General features: G+C 33.0%; 1 protein-coding gene across 9 annotated transcripts in view; it reads left to right on the top strand.

Moving 5' to 3' along the window:
- CDC14A (cell division cycle 14A) overlaps positions 1-20,652 on the top strand; it is a 234,144-nt gene that overhangs the window by 167,943 nt on the left and 45,549 nt on the right. For all 9 annotated transcript variants that reach the window (XM_051993248.1, XM_051993247.1, XM_051993245.1 and 6 more), the window contains one exon: positions 18,467-18,626. In XM_051993248.1, coding sequence (XP_051849208.1) covers positions 18,467-18,626 — 160 coding nt within the window. The remainder of the gene's footprint in view (positions 1-18,466; positions 18,627-20,652) is intronic.

Below are 20,652 nucleotides of genomic sequence, written 5' to 3'. Positions count from 1 at the left end.
ATGCCAGTGATGGTATATATTGCATTCCACACTTATAATTTACATTAATCTCCTAAGAAGAAGAAAGTGTTTAAATATCAGTTTTCTTGAATGTAATTCTTGTTATAGCTGATCTGAGTTCAACTGCTTTTTAGTGTTGTTGTCATTCATATTCTTGTAAATATTGAGTATGATGTTCTCTTGCTTCCGCTTTTTTTTTTTCATTGAATTACTTTATATAAATCTTTCTGCTGTGGAGCAAAGCAACTAGGTTATACAGGGGACAGAAGAATGCTCTGGTTGGTATTGGGAAGACTTGAGTTTAATTCTCATCTCAGATATTTCCCAGCTATTTGAACCTGGTTTTTCATCTCTGAAATGAGGGTGTTGGACTTGATGGTGTTCTAGCTTTGAATCACATTCTCTGCTCCACTGATTCTCTGTTTCACGGGCAACCTTTTGTTTCTGCTTTTTTTGTTTTCATTCAATTTTTCTCTCTCTATGTAGCCTCCCAACTCCTCCTTGTCATTGATCTTGGATTAGTGACTATGAAAAGTGAAGTGACTTTTTCTCCTATACTTCAATATTTATTTCCAGAATAGTTGGACTGATATGTACAAAAACTATTTATAGCAGCTCTTTTCTGGGGGCAAAGAATTGGGAATTGAAGGGACATCCATAAGTTGGGGAATGGCTGAATAAATTGTAATATGTAATTATGATGTTCTGCTATATTATAATAAATGATGAACAGGATAGTCTCAGAAAACTTGGAAAGACTTCCATGAGTTGATGCAGAGTAAAATATACTGTGTACAGAGCAACAACAATATTGTAAGATGATCAGCTATAAATGACTTAACTATTTTCAGCAATACAGTGATCTAAGGCAACACTGAAGAACTTATGATGAAAAATGCTATCCATACTCAGATAAAGAACTGGTGGACTCTGAATGCATATCAAAGCATATTTTTTCACTTCTTTAATCTTCTTATATATTTTTTTTATTTGTTTCTTCTTTCACAATTTGACTAATAGGGAAATGTTTTACATTATGGCACGTGTTTAAACTAAATTAAATTGTCACCTTCTTTGGAAGAGGGTAAGGAAGGGTCGGAGAAAAGTTTTGAACTCAAAATATTGTAAAAACTGAATGCTAAAATTTTTCTTGTAATATATCTGGGGAAAAATAAAATATGTTTATCTCAAAAACAAAAAATAATAAAACAAAATAGATAGTTGGACCTATTCATAGTTCCCCCATCAAGGTATCATTGCAACTGTCTTCCCCTAGTGTTTACAATAAAAATTTCAGCAAATATTTTTAGAGCACTGTGCTCCCAGTGCTATACCTTATACTTTGGTGGAAACAAAATCAGAGAAGTTGAGGGTTGGAAGGAATCTTAGGGATCATGTGATCAATTCCATATCTGAAAAAAGAGACTTCACCAGCATACTCACAAATAGTCATCTAAACTTTGCTTAATTGATCTGCAGTGAGAAGGAATCTTATCACTGCTATTTGAGGCTGCCTTCTCCATTTTCCTAATTATTGAAAAACTTTTTCTTTCTGTTAAACCTGCACCTATTTTTTTAAAAATTATTTTGAAGAAACAGAATAAGAGAAAAGAAAAATAGAAAAACAATACAAAACAAAATGAAACAAAGCAAAAGAACATTGTCACATGCCCAGCAGAACATCAGGGAGGATTCAAAATACAAATACCAATTTAAGGAGAGTAGAGAGTATATGTTTGTGTGTGTTTGTGTGTGTGTGTGTGTGTGTGTGTGTGTGTATACACACACCCACATCCATATATATATATATGCATATCTGTGTATGTGTGTATATATAAGTAGAAGAAATTATATTCATCAGTGTCCTTTTCTTTATTTCTTTGTAAATTATTTTTTGTTCTCTGCTGCGTACTTTTTTTATTCTTTTTCCCCCCCTTTCATTCCTTCACTCCAACTCGTTAAGCAGGCTACAGTTAAGAAAGGATATATTTATGTATAAATAGGCACATGATTTTGGGGCAGCTTCTGCATATTATTCTTAGATATATCCTAAAAGATCAAACAGAACAAATCTAATCCCTTCCTACATGATAATCCTTCAAATAGTTGAGGATGACTCTCATACCTTCTTCTGAATCTTTTCTTCTTTAGACTAAACATCTCCAAGTTTTGCTAAATCATCCAATGATAAGAATGAATGGTCATGCAGAAACTTTGGTGCTTCTCTTCTGGAAATTTGCCAGCTTATTAAATAGAAGTATTTACTAATTTAGAATGTTTTCTTGTTTGGGAAAGAAGGCATCTTTTATCACCTGCTTCTCTTATGTAGGGGCAAAGTTATTTGACACCAGCCTGAGTTATTTTATATATATTTTTATATATATATATGCAATTGACATATCCAAGCCTCTCTTTTATTTCTAATAAATGAAATGAGAAACAATGCAGAACTATATAACTGATGGCTAAAATGTATTCAGTATTTTTTATAAACTGGAGGAGAGGGAGATTGTTGAGAGCTGGAATAATTAGATAAAGATTTATATAGGAGATCCTTAGGTTCTATTCAGCAAACATTATCAATGGTGTGAAAGACCCTTTGTTAGATACTGAGGATATAAAGGCAAATACTTAAACAGTTCTTGTCTTTGAAGAACTTACATTATATTTGATGATTCAACATATAAATAGATAGAAAATAGAAAGCAATTTGAGAAGGGAACAGAGCTTTAACAACTAATAGGATCATTACTTCCTTCAGAAATGAGGTAAATTTTAAGCTAAAAGGATAGGATTTGAGGTGAGGGAGAATTGAGCTGTTTTATACCGCTGAGAAGTAAGGCATCATTGATAATATATTGCAGCATATTTATGCTTATGACATTTTTCTCTATTGCCCTTTAGGTAATCTTGAATTTTGAGGCTTTAGATGTTTCATTATTGGTATATGAAAAACATTGTCTTTGAAAAATGTTGGTGATAGAAAGAATAGAATCTTGAGGTCATTTAATAAAAGTATACAATTTACCTAATGCAGTCTCACCTGCTCTTTCTCTTATCTGATTTATTGCTCATCAGCACTATCTGTCCAAGATATATATGCACTGATAGACCGTTTCATTATGGTATATACCTATGTTATAATCTGGACAACTGGAATTTGTCTTTTTTTTTTCTTTCTAGTTTTTCTGTCTAGCCTAGTTGTTATGGATCTTACCCTAGGGATCTCTCTCTTCTTCTAGTGTTTAGTATTTTCCATTGGCATATGATAAGTTATTGAACTCAAGAACTGAATTTTCTTTTTGTTCATTCCTCTTGATTATAACTATGATTAATTGCTTATGGCTTAAAGTTTTTGGTCAGTTTATCTTTTTGATTTCATTAGATTACCTCTTGAGAATTAATTGTTGTGAGTCGTAAGATCATAGCATTTTTTTTCTTTTTTAAATTTATTTTTTCTGGTTATATATGTACCTTCATTTAAAAAAAATACATTTCCTCATATTAGGAGAGAAAAATCAGAACAAAAGGGAAAAACCACAAGAGAAAAAAACAGAAGCAAAAGAGGAAAAAAAGTGAATAGTCTGTGTTGATTTACATTCAGTATCTATAATGGCATTTTTTCATCCAAAGTTTATTGAGATTACCTTGAGTCACTGAACTGTTGAGAAAGAACCAAGTCTTTTTTTTTTAAATTTAATTAAATTTTTCATTTTTTATATTTAAATTTTTTAAATTAAAATTTTAAGAATGATAAAAATTTTTATATTTTTCTTTTATTATTATTTTCCCTTTGAAGGGGTAGTTGTTTGGCCTTCATTTTTTCTTTTTTAAAAAAAATCACTTCTTATTATTTTGTTTATTTTCATTTAATTTTCATATTTTATTTGAAAAAATAGAATAGGAAAAAAAAAGAAAATTGAAAAGGAATATAAAACAAAATAAAAGAAAAGAAAAGAGAACATTGCCATGTGCCCAGCAGAACATCAGGGAGGATTGAAAATATATAAAAATGAATTGCCCGATCAAGAAAGCAATATATTAGTAAAAGAAATTATAGTCATGAATATTTATTATTTCTTTACTTCCTTGTAAATTGTTCTTGGTTCTCTGCTGCACATCTTATTTACCTTATTCTTTCCCTCCCTTTCATCCCCACCTCCAAGCAAGCTACAATTAAGAAAAAGATACGTTTATATATATCTGTGTAGATATATACATATACAGATATACATACATATATACATACACACCCCACATACACACGTCTTTCCTATCCCTGCTGACTCTTTGTTTAAATTCTGCTCCATAACTTGCCTTGCTATTACTTAACCTCTCCCTACCCAATGATCCCTCCCTTGTCTTCTTCCCTCATCTTTTGCTTCCTTATCCACTGATCCTTCTTTATAGACCTTGGAGGGTGCTATTCCCTTCATGGTATATTATGGTGTTACCTATTGAATCCATTCCTGATGTAAGTAGGTTTTCAAAAGTATGAGCCCACCTTTCCTCTCTAAAGCCTCCATATCTATTCTTCCTCTGCACCTCATTTCTGGTTAACTATTTTTATGTTAACTCTGCCATTCTTTCTTTTGAGCTACCCTATTGTTGATGTGAATCTTTAACATACTCTACAAAACAAACAATTTGTCTATGTTTGAACAGTTTGTCCATGTTGAGTTTCTTAAAATTGATCTTTGATATTTATATGTTAAATTTTCTGTTAAGTTTGGGTTTGGTTGCTAGTCCTGAAAAATCTGCAAGTTAAATGTCCATTTTTTTTCTCATTCACAATTATAGACAGTTTTGCTGGATATGATATTTTTGACCTCAGGCCTAGTTCTTTTGATGTTGGTAGATATGATTCCAAGACTTTTCGGTCTTTTATTGTAGCTGCTGAAGAGTCTTGTACAATTTTAATTGTAGCTTCAGCATATTTGAATTTCTTTTTTCTTTGTTTTGAGGATTTCAAAATTTGGCAATAATATTCTTGTGTGTTTTCCACAAAGGATCTCTTTGAGATGGGAATTGGTGAATTTTTTCTACTTTCCCTTCATGTTCTATCACTCTAGAACAATTTTCTTGGATTATTTCCTGCATTATTGCATCAAGGTTCTCCTTTTGGTCACAATTTTCTGGTACTCCAGTTATTCTTATGTTTTCTTTTCTTGATCTGCTCTCCAGTTCTTTCATTTTTCTAATAAGTTGTTTCACATTCTCTTCTATTTTCTCATTCTTTATAATCTGTTTTGTTATTTCTTGGTATCTCATATCTCTCATATCTTCACTGGCTTCCTCTTGCCCAATTCTAATTTTCAGAGTTATTTTCATCTTTGAGACTCTTGTACCTCCTTTTCTAGTTGGTTAATTTTTATATTATATTATTGTTTTTTATTTTATTTTTGTTTTTATTATTATTATTTTTCTCAATGTTGCTCATTTGCTTTTAAAATTCTTTTGTAAGTTCTATAAATTCTGAGAAGAGAACCACTTTATGTTACTCTTTGGAGTACAAGATTTTTTTTTTAAAGTGTCCTCCTCTGAAGATAAATCCTAGTTTTGCTTGTTCTTATAGTATGTTTCGGTGGTGGGTTCCTCTTTGCTGGTTCATTTTTTAAATAAGAAGCTTAGTCAAAACACCTCTAATCTTAGGATGGTGGGATGGTGCCTCAAGCTTCCTTTCAGCTCTCCACTCTGACCAGGAAGCCCAAATCAAGAGCTCCACTCTCTAGCAAGTGCCCACAGCCAGCAGTGACCCTATCCTGCTGCTTCTGCACTCACCAGGTGCTGGTTCCTTCCTACCCAGGGCCGAGTCCCAGCAGCATAGCTATGCTTGGTGTTTGCAATCAGCTGAGGTTCATTCAGGCTTCCTGTACTCAAACCCCAACTCGACTTCCAAGAGCTGAAAGTCTCTGGGGCTCCAGCCACAAATAGCTAGTCAAGATATCCCCACTTGGTATTTCTGAGGAGCTGGAAGGTGTTTGCACTTCACATGGGTTAATCTTGGTCTGGAGTCTTTCTTCAGGTTTTGTACCTGGAGGCCCTGTTCTGTCTCAAAACATTCTTGATTTTTCACCAGTCTGTGTTCATTCTGAGGTGCCAGTTTGTTCTATTTGTGGGAAATCTGGAGAGCCTGAAATTTGTCAGTCTACTCTGCCATCTTCCCAGAATCCTTTCCAGAACCAAGTCTTTTATAATTGATTTTCGCACAATCTCGCTGTTACTGTGTACAATGTATTCTCTATTCTGTTTGTTTTGTTCAACGTCAGCATTTATAATTAGGGAATTTAGAGATTTAGAACTAGGAGGGACTTGAAATCACTGAGTCCATCCGGCTAATTTTATAAATGAGGATCCTGAATCCTAGAAAAGTTATTTGCCCAAGGTGACATAGATGATATGTCTACTCTCACTTTCTCCTCTTAGATTCATTTCTCAACTCCAGACACTTTGTTTTCTTTGTCCTCCGCTTTTCTGAAACTATTCTCTTTAATGTTGTCATTGACTTCTTTGTGCTAAATTCAGTTTCTCTGCCCCAATCCTGGCCACTATTTCCTTCAGCCCTCCTGCTTTTTGACCTCTTCCATATTTGACAATATTGATCATTCATCCCCTCCTGGATAACACCCTACTTTCGTTGTATTCTTGTGACACTGTGATTGACTTTCTAACTGTTTGACGACTCTTCTGATAATTTGCAGTCAGATTTGCAGGCTCATCATCAAGACCTCTGTCTTAGGCTATCTCTTCTTTCCTCTCCATTCTGTCCTTGATCTTGTCAGTTTCCATGGGTTCTACTGTCATCTCTATTACAAAAGCACCCTACATCTATTTATCTGTTTTGTACCTTTCATCTTGCAGTAGCAAGCCTGTACTTCTGGATCTCTAGCTGTGTCTGGTGGACATCTCCAATTAGATGGAGTAGACAAACTCAATTTGCCCCAAACAGGCTATATATTATCTTTCTTTCTAATTTAATTTTTTCCCATTGTGAAGTACTTTTTTATCTCCCTCTTTCCTTGAGGGGAAAAAAGAAAAAAACCCCACCAAACCTTTTTAACAAATAAGAATCATCTAGCAAAACAAATTCCCATATTGATTTTTATCCCAAAATATGTGTCTTCTTATACATCACTTTTGCACTTGGAGATATGTAACGTTTTTCTACTTCTTCAATTTTTTGGAATCATGGCTGATAATTTATTGATGATTGTTTTTATAAAAAGAAAATTTGGAAGTCAGGTCTCCCTGTGTTACTTAAGTTAGAAGTACAGTAGTCACTTCTAATACTGCTCAGCCCAGAAGCTTTAACTGACTTTACTTTTAAACCTCAGCTGGCTTGCTTTTCCTTGAGTGATCTAGTGGTCCTCCCTTACAGGAGGCTTACCCTATTAGGGTAGACAGTCAATAGACTTCAGCTCTTCTCAACTCAGAACTTCCAAACTTAGTTGATACACTAGCCTTAACTCCCCCAATCACATAGACTCTGGCTGATCAGAGTTCTTTTTTACAATGTTACAATGTTCTGTTCACTTCACTCTGTATCAGTTCATTTAAGTCTTCTCAAGTTTTCTCCAAACTGTCTCCTTATTTCTTTTATAATACAAGTGTTCCATTACATTCGCATGCCATTATTTGTCAGCCATTCACTAATTAATGGGCACCCTATTAATGTTCAGGTCTTTGTCATCCCAAAAAGAGATGCTGAAAATATTTTTGTACATCTAAGACTTTTTCTTAACTCTTTGATCTCTTTGAAATAGAGGCTTAGTAGTAGTATTGACAAACTTGCTTCAGTCTATCTTTCTAGACTTATGATGTATTATTTCTCCTTCTCAATTGATACTCTAGATAAGCTTATCTATTTGTTCTCTCCCACATACAATATTCTTTGGCTCCATGTCTTTGTATAGGCTGTTACCCAATGCCTTGAATGCTCTCCTTCTTGTCCTCTGCCTATGGAAAGGCTCCTCCCTTCAAGGTATAGTTCACATACAGCTCCTTCAAGAGGCCTTTCTTGATTCTGCCCCAGTTATTAGAGTCCTCTCTACCAAATCATTGTGTATTTAAAAGATGCCTTTATTTACTTATTGAATGCAAGTCCTATTATGATAGAGAAATTCCTGACTTTTATATTTACATCTCTAACACCTAGCAAAGAGTCTAGCATATTTTATTTTATTTACAAATATCATGTCCTTTGGTGTTAAACTCCCTCTATCAATTGCAGCTGATAGTTTTAGAGAATTGCTGATACACTGCAAGATGTGACTTCCCCAGGTTCACCAGAATGTTAAAAGCAGCACTTGAACCCTTTGAATCTGAAGCCACTACTGAGCCGCAGTCCCTTTTACCTGTGTGCCTGGCATATAATAAATATTTAATTAATACTTACTGGTTATTTTATAATAAAATACAGTGAATTTTTCCAGTTCTTCCTCTTATTTCTTTCCTGAATACTTCAAAGAAAATATATCTCCAAACAAGAGAGGACATTTCTCATGTGCATCATCATCTTGCTATGATCCACCATAAATGTGGGTCTTCAGAGGGTAGTAGTTTCTCTTAAAACACTCTTTGATTCTTAATTTCTTGTAAATCAGCAATTTGTTCTCATTAATGGTTAGTGCTGTGCTGTACTGTCATGGATTTTTATACTGTATTCCAGTCAATTCTATGTTAATTCAACATTCTTCTTTAATTGGAAACATTATTATTTCAATGCTTAAATGTAGAAAAGTTATCACTAGCTCATCTTCACCTAAAAAAGTATTGATGAATGTGCATATATAGATCTTAATGGGTTTCTGAGTTGAATTGATGTGATTCAGAATTTAATATTAGGATTGGGTTAAAATAGCTATTGGGTACCATTTTAGATAGTCATAAAAGAATGGAAGAATAATGCTGAGATTAAAAAAAGAAAATCATAAAGATTAAAAATCCTCACTGAACTTTTGAAGCAAAATTAATTATAATGAATATGCCATGTGACTTTGATAATGTAGTTTTTAATGTATTCAGATGCGGTGAAAGGGAATGAAACTTTCATAAAGATTTTTTATGATTTAAAGTTACATTGTCTATGTATTTCTTAAGTATGTAAATGAAGGCAAGCACAACAAAATCTGAAGCATACCAGATAATTTTTAATAACCAGGTAAGAATTCTGTTTAATTTTCAGGAATAAGAAGATTAGGTTTACCTGTTTTTTTGGAAATCCATTTACCAGTACTTGCTTTAAATGTTGACCTTACTACTTACTCATAAATTTTGACCTATTCTTTTAACTCTCTCTAGGGACATTGAAACTAACGGTTAAGAGGAAATGAAATTTTGATATTATTTTGAACTCATTGAGCACTGGTATTGTATAAGTTTTTTGTTTTATAGAAAACAGATATAATCTTGGTATAAAAGGCAGCTCAAAGCCTGCACAATTTACAATATTTTTTCCATTCATTCCTTTCTAAGACTGAGTAACAAGAAGCTTACACTAAATTTGTGTGAATTGTGTAAATAAAGTTCTGGGGAAGATGACTAATATAGTTATTTTTTTTTAAACTGAAATTTTTTTAGCAGTGATGTTAATAATGTGGCAAAGTCACATTATTTTTTGCAAGATGTCAAAATGCTTAAGGTATAACTGTCTTCCAGTTCACATCACTTCCTATGGGCTGCTGTTCTTGAAGAGGACCATGATCTATCAGGGAGGTGATGCCATGATCTTCAAGTGAATTGGATTTAAATGAGGGAGCACTGTATAAGAGTACATAACTCAATAGACTAGACATATAAAGACATAAGATAATAATGCCTTAAGGGTCTTATAATGGAAAAAAATGTATATATTATAGGAATATGGTAGAATAAGACAATTTTGGGGAGGAGAGTCACTAACAGGAAAGGTTTATATAAAAGTGGTGCTTAAATTATGACTTGATTGGACATGAAATGTTCTGTATAAGAAACAGCAAAGTCAGGCCAGTATTGCTGTGAAATATCTTCCCCTATCAAGAAGAAATCCATCTAGCTGTTATCAGATATAACCAATTCCCAGACTATATCCTGTTGATATAGCCTGATTGTGAGTATGGAACTCTGTTGTCTATCCCTCAAATCTCTGTGTATCTTTAAACAACTTTTGCGATATTGACTAGTTAGTATACCTTTAGACAGGTCTGGGACCTGGTCTGCTAGATAATTCCTTCTGGCTCCTTGATTCCCCTACCTTTGAGTTTCCTGGTACTTCCTCTCTCTTTCACCTTCTCTCTGTGTCCCTGCCTTTACTTCTCTGGTCTCCTTGAGAAAGCTCTCCTATAAAAGATCGGCTTATGATGAAGATCTTTGCTAAATTTTTTTTCAGGACTAATCCCGTTATGAGTTACTCTCTCTTCCTCATAGTGTCTTTCCTTTCATGGTGTCTTTTTCCTTAATCTACCAAATTATTCTGTGGCTCTAACCTACCAGCCAGTGATAGGCTTAGGCTTTATGGCATATTTCTTTAATGAATCTTCCAAATTCCTTTGCAACCCTGTTCTCCCAACTCTCATATTTACCACTCTTGGTGTCTATTGTACCTCTTATTTTGTCTATAAACTCTTCTCCTAAACAAACCTTCCATTTAGCAAAGAGAATGACCATTGTGAATTTGTTATATGTTTATTTCAAACTAGGTATTGCTTCCCTGACCGTATCAGTAAGTATTTCTTGATTGATTAATTAAACTCCCTGAGGATGGAGATTTTTTTTGTTTTGTTTAGTCTTTGTATCCCTGGTACTTTATACACATAAGTACTTATTGTCCCATTAGCTTTAGTGGCGGTTGGCTTTTTTTTTTGGCCAAAACTCTTGTTGATGTTCCTCTAGTCTTCCAAGCTAGAGAGTTTGAAGGGTTTAAGGGAGAGGAAGGTTGTGGAAGGCAACTCCAAGTACGAAAGCTTTTAACTGAGGCCAGTATTGTCATTTTGAGAAATAAAAAAATAGCATGTTTTGTGTACTATTTATTGAACTTTCAGTTTTAATATTTGGAGGGGGTGATTTTAAATGTGAAATACTTTAAAATATAGTGTCTAACTTCTTTGTATTTGAAATGGAGATTTTAAAAGGTAATAGACCTCACAGTAAAAGCTGGGCTTTCATTGTCAACAAAAGGATATTTGCATGAAATGCTTCTTTTTGTCTGGAGTATTTGCTGATGGCATTGCTTAGCAACACACAAATCACCTTTGAGATATTATTAAGCTTTTCCTATTCATGTTCTAGGGAAGTCATTTAGATATGGGTAAGATTGAGTCTTTTAATCAGAAAGAGTAAAAAGTGTTGTTTTTCAACTTTCACTTTTTGCAGTTTGCAGCAGCAGCAGGGCTTTAAGTTTCACAGCTGTTTGGAGATCTGGGAGTTTTTTCATTTTTTATTCCATTCTCTTTTATCTCCTCTCCCCCTCATCTATTTTATGCTTTTTAGCTTCTGTTAATAAAAGTACAAAACTAGAGCCTCAAAAACCCATAATAAAAATAAACCAACCATGAAATAAATAAACCACTTTAGTTCTAATCTGAAAGAGAGAGTTGAGTGGTGGCTAATTATGAATCTGCAGTCAGGTATGAAGACAGTACTGCAATGATGGAGACTTACAGGGGGAAACTTTAAAGCAGAGAACTTTATTTATTTTGGTTTGGTTGGCTTTGTTTTGCTGCTGATTCCTGGTCTCAAGTGTAGAAACTTGAAACCAAAAGAAATTCTTCTGATAAGCTCTATTAACTAGTCTAAGTTGTATTTTGATAATAAGAAAGAAACTCAAAAGCTGATTGTGTTGAATTCATTTCCTTTGAGATTAAGGTGAAGGAGGGAGCCTTTTTTCTTGGTCATGTTTGGAAACAGATACCTGCTTTGAAGGAAAGATTTCAGATTTCATTGTGAAATAGTTACACCTAAGAAATTGTTAACCTAGAAAATATCCGTGGTGATTTTCTTCTCATTTTATATTTATTATCTGTTCTCCTGATCCTATTTTTGGTGGGATGAGTGCAAAAATAACTTTTGTTTGAGCTTGATAATGGATAGTCTCATCTTCCTTTTTTCTAATTTTAAAGTATTTTAAATTCTTTATCCTGTCTTCATGTCTTCATATTATTCTTCATCTTACTCATACTTACTTTTCCTAGCTACTGCCTATCCTCTCAAATTCTGATACTAATTCTGCCATCAAGGAAGTGATTTGATTTTTCTTTTGTACTCTGTCAGTCACTCCTTGTATGATTTGAAAAAAAAAAATTGGCACTCAGAAGCCTCCTCTTTATCCAAACCAGACTGTATATTTGGCTATTGCAACTAAATTGTTCAGGCCCCCCCCCCCTTTTTTTTTTTTTACCTCCTAAGATAACATTCCCTCATCGAACCTTAGTGTGGTGGAACATTAGATTTTTGTTGTTTCTTACATATAACTTTCCATCCTCCATCTCTTCTGTACTGTGTCCCCATGTTTAAAATGGCCTATAGCCTTGCCTTTGCCACTTTCAAGTCTTAATTTCCTTCAGAGTTCAGCTCAAGTTCTACCTCCTTTATTAGATCTTTCCTAATATTTTGTATTTATGTTATTCATATTTTCTTTACTTTTTTTGCATGTTAAATTATGTATGTGTCTCTCCTTACTAGACTTGTAAGCTCTAGGAAATTGATGATTTCATTTATTTTCTATCTCTAGTTCTTGGGCCACAGTGAGTGTTTAATAAATGCTTGCTGATTGATTGCTAGTATTCATTTAGTCAATCAACTTGTATTTAAGCACTTATTATGTACAGCACACTATTCTAATCTTGGAAGATTCAAAGAGAGGCAGAAACATGTTCTTGCCCTTAAAATTTTTAATTTAATGAGGGAGACAACATGCAGATAATTATATACATATAAAATATATAGATCATAAATGGAAAGTAAAAGCGAAGATACTGGATAAGAGTCTGGGAACTGAAAAAGAGCTGGACTTTATTTAGTCTTGGTTCCCCATGAATTGTCAGTAGAAGTTTGGGTCAGTGATCACTAATTTGAGTCTTAGTTTCTTCATCTGTAAAATAAGTGAGTTGTTTTTAGATGTTTTAGATGATCTATGAGGTGTCTTACAGGTCTGGATTTTATATTAAAAGAGACAGCTGGTTAAAATGCAGACATAAAGGATTGTAGCTAAACCTAACTCCTTAAGTAATACTTATTGACAATGAAGAATGCCATATGAAACAATAGAATCAAATAGTACTTCTGCCTCATAAAAGAGCAGATATGAACGTATTGGGACAAGGCCTCCAAGAGCATATGGAAGAAATGAAGAAAAAGATAAAATATATTAGGTATTTATTCTCTTGAAAAAGAGAAGAAAAAACCTTGGGAAAAAATAAACAATACTGTTTAAGTAATCAAAACTCTGAAAATAAGAATAAAATAAAAATAACTCAATAATTTTCAATGAAGCAAAAATAGTAAAAACACTGAAATAATTTGAAACCCAGTGAAGAGAGATATCTACTATCAGGAACAAAGGACTGGAAATATAGGAGGAGAGATAAATTAAAAAATATTGGACTCTTGAAAACCATGATAAAACAAAAAATCTGAACCATAGAATATTAAAAACAATTTCCCAGAATTAATTAGGGGTAGGGAGAAGGAAAAATTAAAAAGAATTTAAAGAAATCTCAGAATATCTCCTGAAGCCTCATATTGAACATACCCAGAAATGACAAAATCAAAATTCAGAGTTTTTCAGTTTGTACATTAAAGAAAAATTGAAGCTGTTGGCAAAAAAAGAGATCAAGCACAAAGAAACCAGTCAGAATCTCACAAGACTTTGAAGCAACTATATGAAAAGAAAAGAAATATTGAAGTATCATACTCATGATGCTTAGGTAGTATGATTATTGTGAGGAAAGTGTCTTATAAATTTTAACATGTTATATAAATGTGAGTTTTTGTTTGACTCCCAATAGGTGATTGAATAGGTAGTGGGAAAATAAATGAACAGCAGAGGCCTTTTCACTCTGAGCCAAGAAATTAAACCAAATTAAATTTTGATTTGGAGAATATTTAAATATTTTGCTCTTCCCTTCTCTCTCAGGTCAGTAATTTAGTGAAACATGTGGATTTCCTTGCCAGTTGAAACTAAATGCTTGTTCACTGACTAATCATTATAGGAATAGATTTTTTTTTTTAAGAAAAAAAATAAACATAAATGGTTTAAAACCAGGCAAGCTTAAAAATTTTAAATCACGGATTTCAGATATGTCAGTAAAAGAATGGAGGAACACAAAAATTCACTTAATAATCATTACAGATGGTTAATAGACTTTCCATATCACAAAGTAACCAAGAAAAAAATAAACATTATTTTTTTACTATGAGAAAATTTTTCTCTCTCACTTCCCCCATTTGATTGGTTTTGTTTTTTATGATGATACCTTTTGATTTATATCTTAGTAATTTAGTTTTGTGATTCCTGTTGCACAGCATATACTACAAGCAGAATACTTTTGGTGAATTATATGTGGAGTACTCATTCTCAGAATATTTTATTCTATTTATTTTGCTTTTTAAACAGGGAAAAAAACCCAAAACAACTAAATCCCAACCACAAAATGAAAAGTTTGCTCAAAAGAATTTTTTAGGAAATTTTTAGAATTTTCTTTCTCTTACACCTACATATCTGTTTATTGGTATGAAGAATATGATTTTTTAAAAAAGCAGTTCATGTACCAAGAAAAGCTATCAAAACCATTGAGGGATTTCATTTATGTATTTTATGGAACAATTTTTTAAAAATCTGAAAAAAAGAGATTTTGATTAGATGATTTCAAATTTCCTCAGAAGTATGATTCTACTGGTTATTGGGCCCCTCTCCCCCTGCCCTTCAACTTGGGGTTGAAAACAGATGGTTATTTTGTAGGTATAAAGAATTCTGGGTAATTTAGTTGTGGGTAGTGGTAGAAAGTGAAAACAGACCAAGTGCCTGGAGTGTCAGAAACAAAGAGGTGTTTTTATGCATTTCTTATGATTTCCTAGACTAGTTCCAAGCACTGTTTCCAGGAAGAATGAAAGTTATATTCTAAGAAAGGAAAATTTAGGGTCAATTTAAGTAAAAATTTCCTGATAAGCTAGATCTTTCAAAAAGAAGACTATGCTGACTCATGAAGTAATGATTCCTTCTCTCTGGATACTGTTTAGCACGATTTGGATAACTGTTTATTGAAAATGTGGAATATTGTCAATTAGATTTGGACTGAATTGCCTCAGAAGTGTCCTCCTAGTTTTGAAATTGGGGCTTTTTTCATATCTTGGTCATAGTTGGCAACATTCAAAAAGAGAATCAAGATTGAATTAGATCATCTGTAAGGTCTCTTCCAATTTAAAATCTATGTTCCTGTGATCCTAAACTTAAAGAAGTGAATAAAAAAAATTTACAGAAGTTCTAACATTGTAATTCTCATTGAGTAAAAGTTATATAGGTGGCCTTTGAAAGCTGAGTTGTGTAGAACAAATCTCTCCTCACTCCAGAATCTCCATCTGCATGCAAGATGTGTGAAAATTGTGTCCTCCTTTATATTAAGAACTCTCCAGAGGTCTGAATCTACATTGTGATTCACGTGTGATGTGACATACCAAAAAATAAATACCAGGAGAGAAAAAGAGAGGAAGGGAGAAGAGAGGAGAGAAAAGAAAATACTGAGGATTGAATTTCTGGGAACTGACTATTATTTTTTATTAAAGCTTTTTATTTTCAAAACATATGCATGGATAATTTTCAACATTTATTCTTGCAAAATCTTTTGTTTCAAATTTTTTTCCCTTCTCCCCTAGATGGCAAGTAATTCAATATATGTTAAATTTGTACAATTCTATAATTTCTACAATTACCGTGATGCACAAGAAAAATCAGATCAAAAAAGAAAAAAATGAGAAAGAAAACAAAATGCAAGCAAACAACAAAAAGAGTAAAAATACTATGTTGTGATCCACACTGATTATTTATTAAGAGTAATATTCAGAAGTATCCTTCATTATGTTCTACTGCCTTTTGTTCTTTTGCCTTTTGGCTATTTCACCTTTCCCTCAATGATATCATAGGATTTAGAACTAGAAGCGACCTGAAGGTTTTATTTCAGAGTCCTTTCTTAGTTATTGTTTCCTATGAATTACAGATCAAGAAACTTGAGACCCAGGCAGATGTCTTGAGACAGACTGGGTTGAAGTATGAATAAGAGTCATGGGTTTGCAAGAGCAATTTGGAGAATAGAGTCAAGAATCAGAGCAGGTCTGTAGGTACACATTGCAGGAAGCAACATGAAGGCAGGAAGGGGTACGAGTCTGAATAAGCATTTTGAGCTTTAATTTCCTCAGCTGTAAATATTTGTAGCACTTAGCCCACAGGATTGTTGTGGTTCTCTAATGGGATAAAAGTATATAAAAAGCCCTGTGCAATCTTTTAAATACTATTTAAGTGTTTGTTACTGTTGTTAATTATGATATCATCATAATAATAGTAAAGAAGAAGAGAATAAAGAGAGAAGAGTAATAATATTACAAGTATTTTATTGTTTATTCAGAAGTCATCACTAGGCCAGGGGAAGCAGGTACTGTGGCAGAGAAACCTGTAAGTGGCTTGGAGCCACTTAATCTCTGAAAAAAGGATTATTCTCTTTGTTGCCTTAATATATGTATCTGGATGCTGACCTTTTCTCTAAGTTCAGAAGTGTACCAAATTCACTCACCAAGATTGTGTGAAATCATCCCTTTCCCATATCACTGTCTTCTCTTGCTCCTTCTGTGGTAGATGGAAGGTGGAAGATGTTAAATTCTTTTATGTTAGGAGAACAGAGAAATATGTTCTTGGTGTTATGATTTTAGTTTATTTGCAAGTGTTATTTTCTAATCATACATTATGTAGTATTTCACTTCTTTTTTTCTTTTCCTACGATTGGGGAGGGAAAAAAAAAAAAAACTTGTAACCAATATGCATAAATTCTTGGACCATGTCCATCATTCTGTAATCTTATCACCTTTCCATTAGGGTGGTAAGTATACACACGCTTTATCATTAGTCCTCTGGGATTATGAAGATCCTTGTGATTATCAGAGTCCCTAAGGGTTGCTTGTTTTCATAGTCTTACATTATCTTTCATGCAGGCACACCAATCCATACTATTCAATTCAATTTAACATGTCTTTGCTAAGTGTCTACAGTACATAAGCACTGTGCTGAGGACCAGGAGGAAAAAAAAAGACAAAATGAAATAATTCCTATTTTTACACAATGAAATTTGCCATCTACCTCTTATGGATAGAAAAGAACTTAAGATGCAGGTTAAGTCATGCAATTTTGGACATGGATAACCTGGAAATTTATTTGTTGAACTATGTGGATTTGTTATTAGAGTTTTATTTTTCATTTTAAAAATTGTTCAATGAGGGGAGAGCATGGGAAGGAGACAGAAATGCTTAATAAATAAATAATTTTTAAAAAATAAAATAAAATGAAGATAATCTCTAAGGACTCTTCCAGCTCAAAAGATAGTAAAAATGTTTTCATCACCTAATGCTTAAAAATAGCAATACCAGTAACAGAAAGTTAGCATATTGTTTTTAGATTTAAGGGGTTAGCATCTGCTTCCTGATAATGCCATAAGAATTGTTATTCCTCATGATGAAGCATAGGCCATTAAAACAAACAAATATGATTCTTTGTAGTAATTAACTTTACTTTTGGGTATTAATCCAAAATTAGCCTTTGTCCAAAGTTCTCTTCATCTTAAAAAACAATTATAGTGATCTTCGATTCACCTAAGAAAAATCTTATAAAAGAACTTTGAGAATATATTTTCCCCTGAAGGAAAAAACTAGTTGAAGACAAAATATTTAGTCTTTATGGTTGGTGACTGGGCCTATATAGTTATCCTAGTATAACACTATCTTTGATAATTTCAGATGTTTCAAACTGGTACGTGAAAATAGGGTTGTGCTCTGAGGGCAGTAAAAATCATCTTTAAATATGTTCATTTGTTAGTCTTTCTCTTGCGTTAATAGTTATTTTAAAAAATGAATCTAAATGCAGATTAATAATACATTTGTCAGTGAAAATACCGATTAAAACTGAGGTTGCTTTGATCATTATACAAAATCCCCACCTCTTTAAAATCACAACAGCCATGGAAATAATGTACTGGTACAAATATCTGTCAATCTCATTATTTGAAAAGTGTCCATATTTTAATGTATACTTTTCAAAAATCTTAGATTTGGCTTTTAGAACAAAAGTGACATTTTCTCAAAATCTAAGGAATTTAATTATGGTCCTTTCAATTTGTTTTCTTTTTACAAATATTTACTTGCCTTGATAGCTTCTCTTTTGTTAGCAGATTATAAGGTTCTGAAGGACTACATTTTATTCTCAAAATTGTTTACTTTTCTTTTCTATGAACAGAAAACAAGCATCATTGTGGGTTCAAGGAGACATTTATCGTTCCAAACTGAAAAACAGACCATCTAGCGAAGGAAGTATAAACAAGATTCTCTCAAGTTTGGATGAACTGTCAATTGGTGGAAGCTATTCCAAATTACAAACGTTGGATAGATATGGAGAGGTAAATCATCTCTAGGACTATTTATATATCTCTTCTTTTTCATATTTTGTTACTACTTAATGAATATAACATAATCTTAGGTCTCAAAGCACTGGATTTTAGTGGATGAAGTTCAGTAGTTAAATTAATTTATTTAATTAAAACCAGGAAAGATACTGTGTCTTTTTAAACAGAAACTGCAATAGGAAATCAAAAAATAGGAGATGACATAATTCTGTGAATGATTGCTTGATCATTTACATAGTGTTTTATGACTTATAGAGTGATTTACAGCTCATTTGGTCCTCAAAACAATCCTAGGAGGTGAGTTGGTTATTTATATAGGAGGAAATAGAGGTTGAGAAAAGTTAAATGACTGGTCTGTAGTCACACAGTTAGCAGGTGTCAGAGGCAGGATCCAAATAGACGTCTTCTCTATTTTAAGTCTCATATTCCATTCCCTGCATCACTTAGCTGCCTCTGTGAATATAAACAAAGAAGGACTATATTGAAAGGAGGAAATGAAGAAGCAAAAGTACAAATTTAAAAATTCTATATTGACAATGATGGAAGTTGAAATTAAAATAGATGGTGAGGAAAAATTTAAAAGCACAATATAAACTACAAGTGACGTTTTTAAAGACCCTCTCTCCATACCATATTCCCAGAGTAAAATTGAAGTAAATAGCATGCCTGATCAGTGTGGAAATGATTCACGTGAAGAATGAGTATCAATTATTGATTTATAGAATGTTAAATTTTAGATTTCTGATGGCAGAAAGCGAAGAAGAATTAAGAAGCCTCTTGATGAGAATGAAAGAGGAAAGTATAACAAGCTGGTTTGAACCCCCTTAAAAAAAACAATTCCCTAATCCTAATATCTTGTCAACTGATCTCATCACTTTCTGACAAGTAGAAGAAGAAATGGAAATAATGTTAGACTTTATATTCAGAGACTTAAAGTTTACTGCAGATGGTGACCGCAACCATGAAATTAAAAGACACTTGTTCCTTGGAAGGAAAATTATGGGAAATCTGGATAGCGTAATAAAAGCAGAAGACATCATTTTACCAACAAATGTCCACATAAAGATATGTTTTTTTTTCAAGTAGTAATGTATGGCTGTGAGTGTGGACTGTAAGGAAAGCTGACTACTGCAGAATGGATGTTTTCAAATTGTGGTGCTGAGGAAGACTTTTGTGAGTTCCTTGGACAGTTAGGAGATCAAATCAGTTGATACTTAAATTAATTCATGTGATTCACTGAAAGGTCAAATATAAGCTGAAGCTTATATACTTTGGCTATATAATAATAAGAAGGGATTCACTGGGAAAGACCCTGATGTTGGGGAAATTTGAAGGTAAAGGAAGAGGTCATGGTAAAGGATGCATGAAGAAATAGTATCATGGATGCATTGAATATGAACTTGGACAGACTTGAAGAGCTAATAGAAGATAGAAGAGCTTTAGTCTGTGGGGTCACAAAGAATTGGATACAACTCAATGTCCAAAGGACAACAAAGAATGTTAGAGATCTTATATTACATTCCCTCATTTTACAGAGGAGTAAACTAAATCCCAGACACATTAAGTGGGTTAACATCACACTGCTAATTAGTGGAAGAGGCAGGATTATAATCTTTGACTCCTGATTCCCCGTCTAGAGCTTTGTCCATGACTGCCTCCCTTATACTCAAAATAAAGATAAGAACTATTTTCTTTAGGGTTTTTATATTAAGATATGATACAAGCTAAAAGTGGTGAAGGTACTACTGGAATGATCAACAAAGAAATGGAAGTTTCAAATTTTATTAACTAGAAATCTGTTAGAAATCCATACTAGAGATGAAAGTAATATATCCAAAGGATTAACAAAATGGAGTAGTAAATGTATTGTAGTTATCTTGGACCAGAAGAAGAGTGATATTGCTAATGAATTTTCTCAGAAAAGACCACCAGATTGCTGGTCAATTGATCAGTTTATTATCAAGGGTTTGGGAAGGTTTGGGAAGGATTGGAAAAGGATGAGTATTTCCTTTTGAGCTAG

This window comes from Antechinus flavipes, chromosome 4 (genome assembly GCF_016432865.1).
Source record: "Antechinus flavipes isolate AdamAnt ecotype Samford, QLD, Australia chromosome 4, AdamAnt_v2, whole genome shotgun sequence".
In the NCBI taxonomy this organism is placed as follows: domain Eukaryota; kingdom Metazoa; phylum Chordata; class Mammalia; order Dasyuromorphia; family Dasyuridae; genus Antechinus; species Antechinus flavipes.
The sequence above is the reverse complement of the archived record's forward strand: the minus strand, read 5'-3'. Positions and strand labels throughout refer to the sequence as shown.